We start from the raw sequence: 18,516 nt of genomic DNA, 5'->3' as shown, positions 1-18,516 counted from the left end.
AAGCAGTACCCTGTCTCTTCCTTGCCAGGAACAATTAATATTGTTCTTCTAAAGAGGGGTTAAAGATTCTCTTTGAGCTTTGATGGCTTTGACTGTGGCAAGGCACATCCAGTATACAAAGCCTTCTCCACAGCTCTTTTTTCCCCATTAATTGAACTGATAGGTTCTTCTTTGTCTCATTTGTTCTCTAATCCCTGAACAATTTCTGCCTTTCACCACTTCATCCCACCTTCACCTCTTTGATTGTACTGTCATAGGATTTAATCAGCACTGAAAATAGATCTTTGAGCACGGACTTGCTGCTCAGCCCCATTCAATGAGAATCATAAAGATGGTATGTAACATTTGTAATGCTACTCTCTATGTCTCAGACCACTGATACTCAAAGTACGGCCCGGGGGCCGCATGCAGCCCTTTTGACCTTTACATGCGGCCCCCAGGAGCAGCAGTAGCACTAGGCCGCTGTTTACTGGACTCAACAGGCAATACTTTATTTAAACATTATAAAAGATAAAGAAAGGAAGTAAGGAATTTGTCCTGAACGGCTTAGCTGCAAGAACACTTTAATTTTTTAAGGTATCTTGCAGCAAATGTCTGCAACTATGATAAGTGTTCTTAAAAATTAAAAAAGTGTATTTCATTTACGTGCAGGACCATTTAATTTTAATACATCAGATCATATCAGTGCATGGAGAAGTATTTTTTTTTTATTTTTTTTTAGAACAATTGATTTCAAACATAAAATCAGAAACATTCATTCTTACCCCCACCTTGATAACCATGCCAATAGTGAATTAAAAGCCAAGTCAGTTGTTATCTGCACTCTTTGATTGGCCGGATTTGTTATTATACATGAACAACTTTATAGTTTATTAAATCAAACACAGGAGAAGGGTTCGCACAGCACACATACTGAAGTCATGTATTTGGAGGTCCCCCTACATACAATAATGAAGAAAATGAAGGGAACGTGAAATAAAACAATTGCCTAGGATCACACAATTTGGTAAAGTGGGGACGCTGGGATTAATACCAGGTCTTCTGGTTTCACTTTGAGCGATTCAGCCACTAGATCGATATGCTTTGCTGACCCCTACACCTGCCATAACGCCACAACCCCTCCCCATCCAGAGCCCACTTCTACCTTTGATCGCCACGCTGCTAGCATCAGTGCAGCCCTCGGTCACCCCACAAATCAAACTTTGTGGCCTCTGGGGAAATGTTTGTGAGAACCCATGTCTTAGACCATAAACAAAAGTTAATTAGGTTGAATGTACACTTTGATTAGTAAAATCTGTCTTCGGTGTTCACTATCCAAGATAAATATAATTCTATCTCTTCTGTAGGTTTTATCTCAAAGTAATGATAAACAGAGTTCACAGATGGACAATTAAAGAATCTGGCCTCATTTCTGTGTTTTTAAAAACTAGAAATGTCACCAGATTTGTTAAGTTGTTATCAATTTCACTAGGTGAGTAAAACAAATTTGGCAGACCAAGATCAGTGAGAGTTCTCTTAACGAAAACTAACCAGGGAATGGAATCCTTATGGTCTTGCCTGATGCAGTCTTTAAGGGCCAATCGGGAGAATCTGGTGTGCGGGAGAGCCAAATCTTGAGCCCAGGGAGGAGAGGGGCCAACTTAACTGTATCCTCCAAAAAACGTTGCCAAAGTTCCAGATGGACAATATGACACAGTACTCTTGTGGTACGCCAGCAGCCTGCATAGTCATTTATTTTCTATAATTTGTAAAATCCATGGTGAAATATAGCCCAGAAAGCACAAGCCCTATATGTACCCAGGGTAAAGCATTCGCTTTTACACAATAAAATTAGCTTTTTTACAGGCTTATGGCCAAGTTTCCATGAGAATTTGAAGACTGAATCAAATATACCCACAACTTTGCAGGCTCTCTGGCTCAGGAGCTTGTCCCATCTCAAAATCTCCACCAACAAAACCCCGAGATAGAGTCCAGGAGCTGCAGGAGATCCAACGACTCCTCTGACCTCCTTCCCTCCCCAGTGCAGCTCCTCCAGCTGCTGCCTCTGCTTGGGTCAAGCTAAGAGCCTGCTGACTCTCAGTTCGAGGCCCACCTCAACCCGCAGGCTCATGCCTGTGCCTCATCCCTGGTGGCCTAGTTGCCATCTGAACTTAAGTAACTTCTGCCTTTCTTTACTCCTGCCTTTCCTTCTATTTTTTCACCTCTGTCTCTTTCTCACCCTCTCGCATTTTCCCAGTGCCACTGCTGCCCTGCCCCAGCAAAGTGCTTTTCTCATCCTCCTGCCTCCCAGCTGACCAGACCCCCCCCCCCCCATCTTCCTCCCCTTCTTAATGCCAGCCAAAGGCAAGCCTTGAGTGGACGCGCTGCTGGCGCACCAAAGGTACGACAAGTCCGTCTGCACCCGTCCACACATGGACCACGCCCTGTGCCACGGATCCTGCTTCTCACCCCCTCCGTCGGTTCAATGCCAGCATTCTACGCATTCTAAACCCAGGAACATCATCAGCTTGCCACCAAGCCGACCACAGGGAAACCCATGGACCTTTTCCTTGCCGCGCCTGCTCCAGCACTCTCCAAGTACCACACCACGATCCAGCACCAAGCTCAGACAGCCACCTCAAGTGCATTCTCCTCAACACACACTCCCTCATCAAGCAAGCAGTAGAAGTCTGTGTCCTCCTTGATTCAACAGCCCCAGACATCACCTTCCTCACGGAGACTTGGATCATCCCCACCGCTGCCCCAGAAATTACTACGGCTATCCCGGACAACTGCAAGATCATCCACAAGGACAGAGCCAACCCGTCTGGAGGAGGCATTGCCATAATCTACAAGAACAACCACCGCCTAACTACCACCATCGAGTCAAAGTCTCAATCAACGCACAAGCACCTACATTTCCAGATCCAGACAAACCCAAACACCTCCCTACATGGCACTCTTATCTACAGGCTACATGGAACCAGACCCCAGTTCTGGGAAGACCTCACCTCCTCCGACTACATCCTACTTGGCGACCTCCATTTTCACTTGAATACCCTCGATGACCCCCAGCACCTCAAACCTCCTGGACAACCTCAACTCTCAGCCTCAAACAACTCGTCAACGTCTCCTTCCACAGAGCCGGGCACATTCTCAACCCAGTTTTCTCAGCAAGGGACAACATCTCCCACACCTCTGAACATCACTGGACACCACTGGACCGACCACAAGTGTATCCAGTTTACCTGCACAAAGAACACTGCAGGCCACCAGTATCCCTCCATCACCCCCAGGACCCGGCAAAATCACAGAAGCACAGCTCAACTCTCTCAACCACTCCCTCCCACCAGACGCAAATGAAGCCGTAAGGAACCTACACGGCTGGCTCTCAAACTGCACCAACAACGTAGTTCCCCAAAGAAAATCAGCAGGGAATCAACACAGCAAAACACCCAAGTGGTTTACGTCAGACCTACAGGAATGCAAGTGTGCCTGCAGATGATTAAAACATAAATCGAGGATCAGCAAATCTACCGAAGACTGTACAGCCTACAAACATGCAGTCACCACGCACCACCAGAACCTCAGAGACCTACACTGGCTCCCTGTCAATAAGCGCATCACATACAAACTCCTGATCCACACCTTCAAGGCACTACACAACATAGGACCAGTGTAAGGAAATGCCTCCTTGGCATGGTCACCCCCTGACTTTTTGCCTTTTGTTGATGCCAGTTATGATTGAAAGTGTGCTGGGACCCTGCTAACCAGGCCCCAACACCAGTGTTCTTTCCCTAAACGGGACCTTTGTTCCCACAATTGGCACAGCCCTGGCACCCAGGTAAGTCCCCTGTAACTGGTACCGCTGGTATCAAGGGTCCTGATGCCAGGGAAGGTCTCCAAGGGCTGCAGCATGTCATGTCTTATGCCACCCTGGGGAACCCTCACTCAGCACATACACACTGCCTCACAGCTTGTGTGTGCTGGTGGGGAGAAAATTACTAAGTCAACATGGCACTCCCATCAGAGTGCCATGTCACCTCACACTGCCTGTGGCATAGGTAAGTCACCCCTCTAGCAGGCCTAACAGACCTAAGGCAGGGTGCACTATAACACAGGAGAGGGCATATGTGCATGAGCACTATGCCCCTACAGTGTCTAAGCAAAACCTTAGACATTGTAAGTGCAGGGTAGCCATAAAGAGTATATGGTCTGGGAGCTTGTCAAACACAAACTCCACAGTTCCATAATGGCTACACTGAAATCTGGGAAGTTTGGTATCAAACTTCTCAGCACAATAAATGCACACTGATGCTTAGAGATGCCCCCTGAATACCAGTCCGACTCCTAGTGCTAGGCTGACCAGTTTCTGCCAGCCTGCCACAACCAGACAAGTTTCTGGCCACATGGGGATAGTGCCTTTGTCACTCTGTGGCCAGGAACAAAGTCTGTACTGGGTGGAGGTGTTTCTCACCTCCCCCTGCAGGAACTTTAACACCTGGCGGTGAGCATCCAAGGCTCATCCCTTTTGTTACAGCACCCCAAGGCATCCCAGCTAGTAGAGATGCCCAACCCTCCGGCCACTGCCCCCACTTTGGCGGCAAGGCTGGAGGAGATAATGAGAAAAACAAGGAGGCGTCACCCACCAGTCAGGACTGCCCCTAAGGTGCCCTGAGCTGAGGTGACTCCCTGCCTTTAGAAATCCTCCATCTTGAGTTTGGAGGATTTCCCCAATAGGATTAGGGATGTGCCCCCTCTCCCCCTCAGGGAGGAGGCACAAAGAGGGTGTAGCCAGCCTCCAGGACAGTAGCCACTGGCTACTGCCCTCCTGACATAAACACTAAATAAATCTAGTATTTAGGGGCTCCCCAGAACCCAGGAAATCAGACTCCTGCAACTTACACAAAGAAGATGGACTGCTGACCTGAAAGCCCTGCAGAGATGACGGAGACGACAACTGCTTTGGCGCCAGCCCAACCGGTCTGTCTCCAGACTCAAGGAATCTGCACAGCGATGCATCTGACAGGGACCAGCTACTTCTGAAGCTTCAGAGGACTGCTCTGAACCCGAAGGACCGAGAAACTCCCGAGAACAGCGGCACTGTTCAAAAACAGCAACAACTTTGCAACTTTCTAACAACTTTCAAAGAACTCACTCTTTCCGCTGGAAGCATGAGACTTCACACTCTGCACCCAATGCCCCCAGCTTGAGTTCCAGAGAACCAACACTGCAGAGAGGACTCCCAGGCGACTGCGACCTCATGAGTAACCGGAGAAAACCCCCCTGGGCCCCCACAGCGACACATGCCAAGAGGATCCAGAGGCTCCCCCTGACTGCGACTGCCTGGAACAAAGAACCCGACGCCTGGACCAAGCACTGCACCCACAGCCCCCAGGACCAGAAGGAACCGAACTCCAGTGCAGGAGTGACCATCATGCGACCCTCTGCCTAGCCCAGCCAGTGGCTGGCCCGAGAAGCCCCCGTGCCCTGCCTGCACCACTAGAGTGACCCCTGGGTCCCTCCATTGATTCCTATTGAAAACCAGACACCTGCTAAGCACACTGCACCCAGCCGCACCTGTGCTGCTGAGGGTGTGTTTTGTGTGCCTACTTGTGTCGCCCCCCCACCAGTGCTCTACAAAACTCCCCTGGTCTGCCCTCCGAAGACGCAGATACTTACCTGTTGGCAGACTAGAACCGGAGCACCCCTGTGCTCCATAGGTGCCTATGTGTTTTGGACCCTCCTTTGACCTCTGCACCTAACCGGTCCTGTGTTGCTGGTGCAGTGACTTTGGGGTTGCCTTGAACCCCCAACGGTGGGCTGCCTATGCCCAGGAAACTTAACTTGTAAGTGCTTTACTTACCTGAAAAACTAACCAATACTTACCTCCCCCAGGAACTGTTTTTTTTTTGCGCTGTCCACTTTTAAAATTGCTTTTTGCCATTTTAACTAAAACTGTGTATGTTATTGCTCTAATTCAAAGTTCCTTACCTACCTCTGTGGAGTAGCTTGCATTTTATGTATTTACTAAATCTTGAATCTTGTGGTTATAAAATAAATTAAGAAAATATATTTTTCTTTATAAAAACTATTGGCCTGGAGTTAAGCCTTTGAGTGTGTGTTCCTCATTTATTGCCTGTGCGTGTACAACAAATGCTTAACACTACCCTCTGATAAGCCTACTGCTCGACTACACTACCACAAAATAGAGCATTAGAATTAACTAATGTTGCCACTATCTTACCTCTAAGGGGAACCCTTGGACTCTGTGCACACTATCGCTTACTTTGAGATAGTATATACAGAGCCAACTTCCTACAACCGGCATACCTCAACCACTTCCTTACCTTCTACATACCCAAACGACGTCTCCGATCCTCCGAGCTTGCCCTTGCAGCCGTCCCCAAGATCCGGAAAAGTACAGCAGGAGGAAGATCCTCCTCCTACCTAGTAGCCCGGACACGGAACACACTACCGCTCAAGCTCGGGCAGACCACATCACTGAAGCAGTTCAGAAAGGTCCTCAAGACCTGGCTCTTCAACTGAGCAGCACACCTACATTCAGCGCCCTGAAGCCCTATGGGTGATTAGCCACGTTTTACAAATCCATGGTTGATTGATTGATTGACAAGTCACCTACGAGCTGTCCCTCGACGGTCGCTGGATTGCAAGAATGTCAGAGGCCAGCCAGGTCACCAACAAGCACTGGCAAAGGCAAGCAGGAGTTCAAGAAGTATTGGCAAAGTTTTGGGGACCAGCAAAATTCAGGAGACTCTCCGCAGGAGGGGGAGTCAGGACTGGCCCTCAGCACACAGGAAGGCCACCAGAAGTTGATGAAGCCCTCACGAGAGACCCACAGGTGATGTACATGGAGTCAAAAGGAGGCCTTACTGGCACAACAAAACAGAAATCCCACGTCAAAGAAGTTTCAGGACAGGGGTTGATCTTCGAGTTGCAGAGTTCTTGACGCTAGAGCTTCTTGGCGCTAGAGCTTCTTGGCGCCTAAAGATCTCCTGGAGGAAGAGTCAACGAGTCTTGGCAAGTGCAACAGTCGCGGTGCACAGGGGTTCCAGTCCAGTGGCAGGAGCAGGGGCCCACAGTCTCCCAAGTTGGTTAGACAGCAGACCCCACCAGCCGGTTGACGTTGTCTTGAGGTGCCTACGGACGCAGGGGAGTGTTTCCTTCAATCCAAGGGAGATTCCTTTGTGCTTCCACGTGCAAACAGAGTGCTTGTGACCCTGAAGGATTCACAGCCTTGGATGTTGCAGAATTCTTGCAGGATACGGCGAAAGAATATTGCAGTGGGAGCTTTTCCACCAGAAGCAGACGAGTTTCGGTTCCACCGCAGACCAGCAGTGGTTCCAGAGGCCTGCAGCAGAAGATGTCTTGCAGAGTTTTCCTTGGAGTGCTTTGCTCGATGAATCTGAGGATCCACCCATGGGGGAGCCCTTAAGTAACACTAAAAAGAGTTTGGTCACTCTCTGAAGTGACCCACCTATCAGAGACGTCATCGATGTGGCCTAACCAGTCATATACTCCCAGGGGCCTCTGCCCCCCTGTATTCAAGATTGCAGAATCAAGTGGCTACCTGGCAGAGCTGTGTGAACCTCCCTAGGGGAAGAGCTGGACAGGGGGTGGTCACTCCACTGTCCTTTCTGTAGTTTCGCGTCAGAGCGGGAACCAGGGGTTCCTGAACTGGTGAAAACCAGATTAAGCAAGTAGGGCACCAAATGTGCCCTTCAAAGCAGTCTGGTGGCACCCTAGCCCTTAGACATCTAATACAAAGGGAGAGGTGGTCACACCTGTCCCCTGCAGGAAATCCTTTGTTCTGCCTCTCTAGCCTGAGCCTGGCTCACCAGCAGGAGGCCAGAACAGTGTCTGGGGACAGCAGCAGCATGGGTTGGCAGCTAGACCCTGTAAGGCTGCCCAGGAAGAACAGGGGGATCCTCTAAGGAACACCCAGACTACATGCAACTAACACTGGAATCAGTGTAGCTGCATGATTCCAACACGTCTGATACCAAACATGCCTAGGTTCAGAGAAGCCATTATGTAGTTGGATCAGTTGTGTTGACCAGTGTCCACCACATACCTTAAGATGACTTCCCCGAACTTAAAGAGTCCAGGAAATGGGCTGTGGTTTGTAGGGGCAACCTCCTCGTGGAGGGGGTACCCTCACACTTAGGGACAGGCACCCTGCCCTTGGGCTGAAGGGCCTACCAGGGCGTTGACTTAATGTCTAAGGGCAGTAACCAGATTTGATTGTGAAAGGGTGCATCCACCCTTTCACGCAGGCTGCAATGGCAAGCCTGCAGACAGTTTGCACGTGCTCCCATGGGTAGCACAATATATGCTGCAGCTCATGGGAGACCCCTGGAGAACCAATGCCCTGGGTACCCAAGTACCATATACTAAGGACTTACATGAGTGCACCAGTATGTCAATTGGGGGTGTAAAAAGTTAACAAGCAACCAAATTTAGGGGAAAGAGCACTGGCACTAGGTCCCTGGTTAGCAGGTTTCCAGTGCACTACAGTGCCAAACATACTGACACCAGGCAAAAAAAAAAAGTGGGTGGCACTACAACCAGAACCCAGCTTACTACAATGATGAACAATTTTCATGAAAGGTTGGAAGGAGACCCCTCATTTCTAGCGCTTTCAAGTGTCATAATGGTCAGGCTGGCAAATGGTTCGATGGAGCAGATGGCATTATTTTCACTTACGACTGACATTTTTTTACAACTACTGCTTTGTGCAATTGTGGCATTATATGGTTCCTGTGACTATGTGGTCACTCACACTGCCTTTTTAGCCCGTTACCCCTCCTCCCCCCAAATAAGGCAACGTTTGTCATGATGAACACAGCTTCAGCCGGCCATGCAGGGGCAGCCATGTTCCCCCAACACTATTTCATTCAGTTATTAGGAGCAGGTAGATGCCAGTCTTTCATATGGTACATATTTCTTATGATAAACTTGTGCAGCCAGCAGAACTTACACTTCACAGTTTTAAGATCTTTCAGGACTGTTCTTTATTATTCCACTTTTATCGCTTGTCTGGGTTGCAGTCTGGTAATACTGGCAATTATGTGGTCCAAGATGAGCTTTTGGGGTCAATGTATGTAGGACACCAGGCTTTTTGCGGGTTGCTCCGCCACTTTTTGCCCCCATCTGAACTACTAGATTCTGACTTTCCACTCTGACAGTGCACTCGGTCCCTTCTAACCAGGAACTAGTGCCAGTGTTCTTTCCCCTAAAAGAGTAAAATGGTCTCATTGTATAACAATTAGCATACACTTCAGCACCCCTGTAAGTCCCTAGTAAATGGTACTCATGGTACCTTGGGCACGAGTACTAAAGAGTGCCCCTAAGGCTGCAGGATGTATTATGCCACTCTAAGGGACCCACCCTAGAAATTGCATACAGACTGCCATTGCAGGCTGCAAGACATGGTGCAAACCATGTGTGAAAACATGACATTGCACACACCCAAATACACTGCATGTAACAGGCCTTAGGAGCCCTAAGGCAGGGTGTATTGTAATATATGTGAGGGCATATCTCAAGGAGCAGATCTGTCTCTGTGATGTCTAGTTCTATTACTAGATAATGCCAATGAACAGGGTAGCCATCTTAAGGTATGTCATGTCATGGCAATGTCATTACGAGTTACCCAGTTACACAATCATTTCACTAAAACTCATGGTGTTTGGTATCAAACACCTCGACTTAATAAATCCGTACTAATGCCAGTATTGGATTTATTATGACATGTATCCAGAGGGCACCTTAGAGGTGCCCTTTGAAAAGCTACTAGTCCTCTCGTGTGCTGGCTGACTGGTATCGACCAGCCTACAAGCACAGGTACGTTTCAGACCACCTGTAGGTGAGAGCCCACACTCTTTGAGGCAAGAAACAATGTCTGCTCCGGAGGAAGGTTTTATCACTAGGCTAGTAAATCTGCATACCAGGGCCACAGGTTTCAAAGCTTGTGCTGACTTTGATATGCAGCCCGGCTTCCTCTAGACCTGTAGAATGCCACCTCCTACCCTGAGGCTCATTTAGCACTAGGACAGGCAGACAATTAGCTATACAGTGATGTGTTGCACCTCCAGGCTAGTCGCACCGTTGAGGTGTGCTGCCTGATGTGCTCCACAAAAGAAGGGTTCTAAAATCTTGTATTTGGTAGAATTAGGAACTCTGGGACAGGGGTATGCCCACTCCCCACTGGAAGTGGTCCGATAGGGGGGGACTAGTCACCACAGAGATAGGTAGCCCATTGGCTACTACCCTACACTCCCCAAAAACACCCCTGAATTCAGTATTTTCCGGACACCAGGAACTCAGATTTGACTCTCTAAAGAAGAAGACAGACAAAGAAGAGTCGACTGGTGTGAGAACTGTGGACTAGCTTCGGACGTTGGTGCCAAACCTTGCCTACCAGCTCCTATTCTGACAATCGCAAAGACTCAACTCGTTTTCTGCTGGTGTCCCCTTGGCCCAGGGGTCGAGTCTCCTGTTGGGATCAACCAGACATGCCCCTAAGTCACACCCCCCCCCTCCCTTGCAGACCTTTGTTGTTTGGCAGGTCCCTTTTAACGCTGACAGCTCAATGGTGTAGTGCTCTGCACCAGATTCGACAGGGCAGTGCCACTCTTACTGCTGGTGGTTTCTTGGACCTTTGGCCTTAAGCACCTTAACTCAAGAGGAGATCTTCTACAACCATTTGCAAGTATATCTGTGCAGTGTATGTTTCTCCAATAGGATAACATTAAGCATTCGAGGCTCATGCCTCAAATCTGGCAACTGTGATTTTCTACTGTTTACCTGTAAAAATCTAATAACGCCTAAAATAATTACCTGATCCCGAAAGTCTGGTGTCCAAAAAATATATTAAAAGTTATTTTCTAAACTGGTCTCGGATTTCCTTATTGAGTATTTCTCATTTATTGACTCTGTGTGTGCAACAAATGCCTAACACTCCCTCTGATAAGCCTAAGGCTGCTCGACCACACTACCACAAAAATAATACCTTAGGATTGTTAAAGCAAGCCCCTGTTATCTAATAAGAGATCCCTGGACTATCTGCAGAATATACCTCATTTTGGTATACTGTATAGAGAGCCAGCTTCTTATAATGTACCATATTTATGAAGTCTGTGTATGGCCGTCACACAAGAGTTCCTGGTGACTGGTCTTGAATGCACTTAAACACCGCAGCCTGACAGAGTCCTTAGTGGGTGGACCTCATTATGCAGGACTACAGGTTCCTCTGGTAAGTGACAGATCAGACTTTATGATTTTGTTTTTTCTTTTCCTGTTGATATTGGGCACAAATGGTATTTACAACAGTCCTGCCTGGAGAGCCCAGATATTTTTGTCTTTTACAAGAGTTGTACCTTCACATGGTGTGCATAGATGTGTAAGTCAGGTGTTTATGTTTTTCTAAGTAGTTTGTTTTGTATGGAGTGTTATATACACTTGAAATGCTGCTCTTGGAAAGTAAATCTTGGATAACCTCTCCTCCCCTGGGATTTTTCAGCTTTGTGGGAATTAAATATCTGGGCTATATGGTTCACTGCGGACTGTGATTAATTTGGAAAGAGCTGACAAAGCTAACAGGAACATAGAACAGTCCAAATACTTACTGGTAGTTTTCATTTATCGAAGTATTTCTCTTCCTTGTCACAGTTTTACATCTATCGAACATTGCCAATGAAATGGCCATTAGTTTTCCACGTGTTAAGACATCAAGTAAGCAAGTAGGTATTGGGCCTTTTTTTATAGAGGACAAATGAGGAAAGGAACTGGTTCGAATGTCAAAAATATAAACAACACGTGCGTAGTTGGAACTTAAGTGTCTGTCTCCATGTAGCAACCATGTCATTTAGTAAAGACTAAATAATAGAGCTTTTGTGATTGTTTGCCATAGAACATTTCTCATTCTGCCTATGTTTGTCTAAAACAACATACCTCTTGGTGGGGTTAGTTCAATCATGTTAATTTCACAGAACCCAACAGGAAATACAGAAGGAGAGGTGGCATGATAGCAAAACCAGTCTGAACCATCTGCTGCTTCGGAACCATCAATTGCTATCATGAGATACCCATCAGCTAATACCTGTTGTAACAAAGAAACAAAAAATGTTTGCAAAACGTTTAGCTGTGTGCTGTTATACAACATCATATTTTATATTATACAGCATAGTATGTGAAACTATTCTGAAAGCTAAGTTGAAGAAAAAAAAAATGAAAAAAAGGAGCAACATTAGCAAATCCAGCAATTCTGGTCAACCAGCATGAATTTTCCGTTTGTAAATTATATATATATATATAAATATATATATTTTTTTTCTCTTTACCGCCAGTAGGTAGCTATAGTTAGGACCTAGTTTTCACAGAAAAAGTTTTTAGGCTCGGCTAAATCTTTGCTGCTGTTTGACGAGACTTCAAGAAATTTTCCTAAAAAAGTGTGCTCAAGGGTCTTGTTGTACATGAAGTGTCAGAGTGATTCATCAAGCAGGGGCTGAGAGAAGGGGGGTGAGGGTGTATGGGCAAAAAAATGTGTTTCACATTCTAATTCTCATTAGGATTTTGAACACGACTACAGCCCGAACTGCGGGGTGGAATTACACCAAATTTGACCAAAAGTTAGCTTTGGGTCCAGAAAGCACACTTTTTGTTATTTGTTGTAAATCTGTTCAGGAGTTATAGAGAAATTAAAGGAAATCCAAATGTGCATATCTAGGGTTGCGACAACTTCGCGGGTACTCCTGATCTCGTGCAGGGATCTGACAGGCTGCCAACACTTCAATCAGGAAGTGTTGGTGGCCATTTTGGGCTATAGTCGAATTCCCCCCCCCCCCCCCCCCCAAAAGTGACAAAAAAAGAAAAGCAGGCAGAGTACGAATGTCCAAAACCCTTAGCCTTAGTCCTGGGGTTGCCCTGGAGACCTGCCAAGGCAAAAAACGTTTTTTAATTCACTACAAAATTTGCACATTGCAAATTTCCAAGTAAATGTAAAAAGAAAAAGAAAATGTAAAATAAAAAAAGAAAAACCAAGAAAAGCTTTATCTCCTGGGCTTATTTTTAAGGAAGCTCCTTTGTAGGCCAGGTCCGGAGGGAATGGAATAATATTAGAAAAATGGACAGAGGTGCACGGGGCCCGTTTCCAAGGGCTTTCTTAAGTCCCAGGGCCCACCACCTCTGTGGGGCTAGTTTTAAATAAATATATGGGGGGGTGGGCACGTGGACCGCCCTGGGGACCACCACTTTTTATAGAAAGGAGGGGGCAGCAGGGAACCTCCCTGCTGGGGCTGTATGAGGCCCCAGGGCCCAACGCCTCCCCATACAAATACAAAATTATTGTTGGGGGCTGCACGGATATGCGGGCAGGTAAAGAGTATTACTTCCACACGTGGGAGCTGCATTTCCAGCCGTTCCCTACGTGCTGGAGCAATACCGGCTCCTGCAGGATGTGGGGAGTCTGCTGGAACCTTGAGGCTCACCCCCTCGGACCCCAATAATATTAAAAAAGTATGTTTTCTCTGCAGTTCCAACTCAAAAAGCTATCTGAAGAAAACGCACTAAGAACAATTACATCGGATAAGTTACACACACACACAAGGTCACTGGATACATTAGCACAGAGTCCTTTAGCAATAGTACTGTAAGAGATGCACTATACGAGGTAGCACATACTAATTAGCCAGTACAAATTACTCCAGTTGGGTAGACATTCTGCAAAAAGCGGTGGCCTCTTCTAGGATAAAAACACAGGGCAGGATTCATTCTGGCATGATGCTCATTTCATAGAAATCAAACCTCAGCAGGAAGTACTTACTGATATAAGCAAAGCAGGTGACCAAGTTCAAGCTCTACTTCTGTAAAGTACTAATCATCCTAATTTCTTGTGCATGGTCAAGACAAATCAAGTTGTTTCTCTGCCTTTCGATCTTGAAAAGTTATCTGGAAACCTCATGTAGTGACTGTGGCAAGTAGGTTCTTTCTTATCTGCTGCTGAGGCCAGAGACCATGTTTTTACTTTTAAAAACTACACGTATGAAAAATGGCCTAGAAGCCCCGCTCTTTTGGCCCCACCCCATATAAATTAGAGGTATGCAACATCTTCCCGCCATTTTCACAGGATGAAGGACAGCTTACTTAAAGGACCTTCTTAGTGTGTTTCCCACCAATTTTGGAGACACGTTATTGATGCACAGAAATATGATCACATCTTCACCGAACAAAGAAGCACTTCATGAGTACATGGGGTAGGCAGAGGGTAGGCCGCAGGGCCTAGTTGCAGGCCAGGCCCTGTGCTAACCCCCTGCCTAGGGGGTAGGCCGCAGCCCAGTGCGTTCAGCCCCCGCTGCATGCGCAGGGTTGGATGGATCTAGGAGATAGACTGCAGGGCCTGGCTACAATCCTGCGGACAATCCCTACAGTGCATGCCCAAAAGCCATGCGTGGCGTGGGGTTGGGTGGTTATAGGGGTTGGCCCCAGGACCTGGACTGGGGCCATCCCTCACCGCACAAGGTCTAAGGCTGTGCATGGCAGTGGTTGGAATAATGTAAAGTAATCACAATTACTTTACATAAAATTAAAAAAATTAAAATAGAAATGCACTGAAAAGAAACCATAGTTTATAGGGGCGTTATAATAAGTAAACAGAATTTTAAAAAAACAGCCCAATACCACAAAGCTGACACTTGAATGAGAGCAATATATATATTTTTGTGTACACTTAAAAAAAACTAAGATTACAGGTACGTTATAGTTCGGTTCTGAATTTACTCACACAAAATCATACAAATTCAGCAGTTATAGTTATGGTTATCACGAGTAACTATAACTAGCGCCTTAAGATAACTTTTAATTACCCCAGGTATTACAGCACTCATGACATTTTTTTACATTATCATTAAAAATAAATGAAATATTAGCACTCAAATTATTGATGAGAAAACTGTGCACGGCGGGGGTGGGAGTTATAGTTACCTTGGGGAACGCGTTTTAGTTGCTTGAGATAACCATACGTATAACCGCTGAATTTCTATGGTTTTGTGCGAGTAAATTCAGAACCTAATTATAACATCCCGAGTGTGAGTGTGAGTGTGAGTGTGTGTGTGTGTGTGTAGAGGGAGCTGGATCCTGGTTGCAGAACCCCACTCCCCACACACATTTTGCCTTGTTTTTAGATGCACCTTTGACTGAAATGCACTGGGTTCCTGCTAACCAGGTCCCCAGTGCCTGTGTTCCTTCCCTATAACAAGACACCTGGTTACTTGATCCCCATTTGACCAGGCCCTTCAGTCCCCTGTGAGTCCCTAATAAATGGTATCCCTGGTATCTAGGGCAGGGGTACTGAAGAAAGCCCCGCAGAGCTGAAGCACAATACTTTAGGCCATTCTGAGGGACCCAGCACCAACCTTATGCAGACTGCCATTGCAAGACAGGACATGGACTTCCAAAATTTAAAACACGACCTGGCACACAGCCAGTGTGCCATGTGCTCTGACACTGCATTTAAAGTATGTAAGTCACCCCTCTAGCAGTGCTTACGGCCCCAAGGCAGGGGGGCATTATATTACATGTGAGGGTATATCTGCACAAGCTATGTCTTTGTCGATTCTCTGAAATAGTAAGCGACCAGTGCAGCTATTTAAAGTGCATATGCTGGACAATAGTCACTACGAGTTTACCAGCTATATGACAGCTTCTCTGAATATAGGGATGTTTGGTATCAAACATCTCAGATTGATAAACCCTCACTGATGTAAGTGAGGGATTTATTAATAACCGCACCCACAGGGCACCTTACAATGTGCCCCCTGAAAGCTCACCAGCTACTAGTGGCTTGACTGACTGGTCCTGACCAGTTTAGACACCACAGATGCGTTTTAGACCCACCCACCCCCCAAGGTGAGAGCCAGCGCTCCTGAGGGCCAGAGACAAAAAACCTGCACTAGGTATGGGTGTTAGCACCTCACCCAGGCAGGATGAACATTACAGGGCGGGGAGCTTCAAAGGACTAGCCTTTGTAATGCAATGCGAACCAGGTATCTCCAGATGGTGGAGATGACCGGCCTCCCTGTCCTGACCCCACTTTTGGCAGCAGTGCAGGTGGGAAAATTAGTTAAATTAGGGACAGTGTCAACTTCATTCCAGCCCCACCCCTAAGGTGGACAAACTGAAGTGGACGATACTTTTTAAATTCCTACATCTTGTTTGGAAGGAGTTAGGTCTCGAGGGTTATATCCACTTCAAAGTGGAAGTGGTCTTAGAAAGGATGTAGTAACCCTAAAGGTGGGCAGCCCATTGTCTCCCACCTGGCAGTTCCTGTAACACCTCTAAATTAAGCATTTAGGCAGCACCCCTAAACCCCAAAACTCAGGTGACCTAAGAAGCAAAGGACAAAGAAGAGTCAACACCTGCAGAAGAGGAAAAGAAGAGGCAGCTTACTTGGAACCAGGCCCTCCGGCTTGCCTGCTAAACTCGACGGACTCTGCCCAATAGAGCTGCAGCTGAGCCTCCAAGAAGCCCAGGCAGACTGCCTGCCTTCCATAAAGACTCAAGATTCCATTGAGTAGTGGCTCTGCTTTGCAACAAAGACTCAAGAAAGGACTCTGCAGCCCCTGGAACAGCAAAGACTTGACCTCTGCACTGAACGTCCACGACCCGAGGTGAAGCCAACCAACAGCCCCAGCACGGTTCCCCAGCAGTCTAGAGTCCGAGTCCAGTGTGGTCTAACCCATCTTGAACTCCCCCAGATCGCCTGCAGCTTCTGCACGCAGGCCCCCTCCCCAACATTCTTGTGGTGCGAGAAAACCAGACACCTCCAGCAACCACTGCACCATCAAGCCTGATCCCATCTGAGGTGGGTCACTGGTGCCAACAACGTCCCCGGACGTCCACCCTGGGTCCCCCCCAATCTGGACTCACAAACAACACTTGTACCCTCAACACGACCAGCACCCCTGAGTGCGAGTGTCCCCAGACGAAGAAACCCAATGCTTAAGGACACCCCCGGGCCCTGAAGAAAAGGACCAAAGGTGCACCTACGTTCCGAGCACCCCATGTCTACTATCTACCTGTTTGTTTTCCCAAACTGCCTTCCTAGCTAGAGCCTGCAGCATGCCTTCACGAGGACCAAACTTGCATAGGAAATAATTGGGCACCAGACACCTTACTGCACCCAGCCGCCTCAGTGCTGCCCAGAGTAACCTGCTTGTGTGTTTCTGATCAGTGTCCAGTACTTACTTCCTGAGATTCGCCTCTAACTCGTTATTAACCCTGTATTTGCTTAACATTGTTTTCCTCAATAGGTTAACACTGAAGAACTCTGAGTATTGCACCAAGTGTTAATTTTTTAATCTGAAAAGTATTTATGCTTGAAAACCTACTTACCTGATTACGAAGTTTTGGGGTTTGAAACATATAAAAAGAAGTGCTATTTTTCTAATTTGGTCTCGGATTTATTCTTTGAGTGTGTGCCTCATTCATGTACTCTGTGAGTACAACAAATGCTTAACACTACCCTCCGATAAACATTACTTCCTGCCCACAGTACCACAAAATAAAGCACTTTTGCCTCTGCAACCCAACTGTGCATTCACTGGATGCTCTGCACAGTGTACTTGATTTTAGTGCACTATAAAGAGAGCCAGCATACTACAATGCCCCAACGGGATTTGAATTTGGTTTTGACATTTCTGATGTGTGCTCTTTTCGGGCCTGTCCACAATTATCCTCTCAGGCTTTTTGCTTTGAAAACAGCCTTCCTTGTGGCCATTACATCTACTTCTCTTCTTCCTCATCTTCTTCTGTGGTCTTCTGCCCTCTGTTCTTCGTTTTCTTTATCTTCTTCTGTGTTCTTCTGTGTTCTTCCGGTCTTCCGGTCTTCTGGTCTTCTGGTCTTCTGGTCTTCTGGTCTTCTGGTCTTCTTGTCTTCTGGTCTTCTTGTCTTCTGGTCTTCTTGTCTTCTGTTCTTCTTGTCTTCTGTTCTTCTTGTCTTCTGTTCTTCTTGTCTTCTGTTCTTCTTGTCTTCTGTTCTTCTTGTCTTCTGTTCTTCTTGTCTTCTGACTTCGGCTCTTCTGCCTCCTCCGTCCTCTTCTCCCCACGCCTGCCCTCCTGCTCCTGCCTCATCCCCCTCCCCCACTCGCATCCCCCTCTCTATCTCCCCTATCTAACCCGTTCACTATCTACCTCCCCCACTCCTCCTATCTACCTATCTCTCTATCCCACTATCTAACTCCCTCACTCTCCACCTCCTCCTATCTTCCTTTCTCTCTATCTATTTCCCTATCTATCGATTTCCCTATCTATTTTCTCCATCTATTTCTCTATCTCTCCCCCCCTCCCTCACCCCCTCTATTACCTATCTTCCTATCCTCTCACTCTACCTCTCACCCTCACCCACCTCTACAACCCCCCCTCCCTTATCTTCTCAACCCTACTCCTATCTTTCTCCCCTATCTCCTAAACCTCCTAACACTCACCCCCCTCCACCCTTAAACCCCCCTCCCCAGCTCT

General features: G+C 47.0%; 1 protein-coding gene across 4 annotated transcripts in view; it reads right to left on the bottom strand.

Moving 5' to 3' along the window:
- Positions 1-18,516, bottom strand: part of MBTD1 (mbt domain containing 1) — a 527,258-nt gene that overhangs the window by 330,519 nt on the left and 178,223 nt on the right. For all 4 annotated transcript variants that reach the window (XM_069200036.1, XM_069200037.1, XM_069200040.1 and 1 more), the window contains exon 12: positions 11,956-12,103. In XM_069200036.1, coding sequence (XP_069056137.1) covers positions 11,956-12,103 — 148 coding nt within the window. The remainder of the gene's footprint in view (positions 1-11,955; positions 12,104-18,516) is intronic.

Source organism: Pleurodeles waltl, chromosome 7 (assembly GCF_031143425.1).
Source record: "Pleurodeles waltl isolate 20211129_DDA chromosome 7, aPleWal1.hap1.20221129, whole genome shotgun sequence".
Classification (NCBI taxonomy): domain Eukaryota; kingdom Metazoa; phylum Chordata; class Amphibia; order Caudata; family Salamandridae; genus Pleurodeles; species Pleurodeles waltl.
The sequence above is the reverse complement of the archived record's forward strand: the minus strand, read 5'-3'. Positions and strand labels throughout refer to the sequence as shown.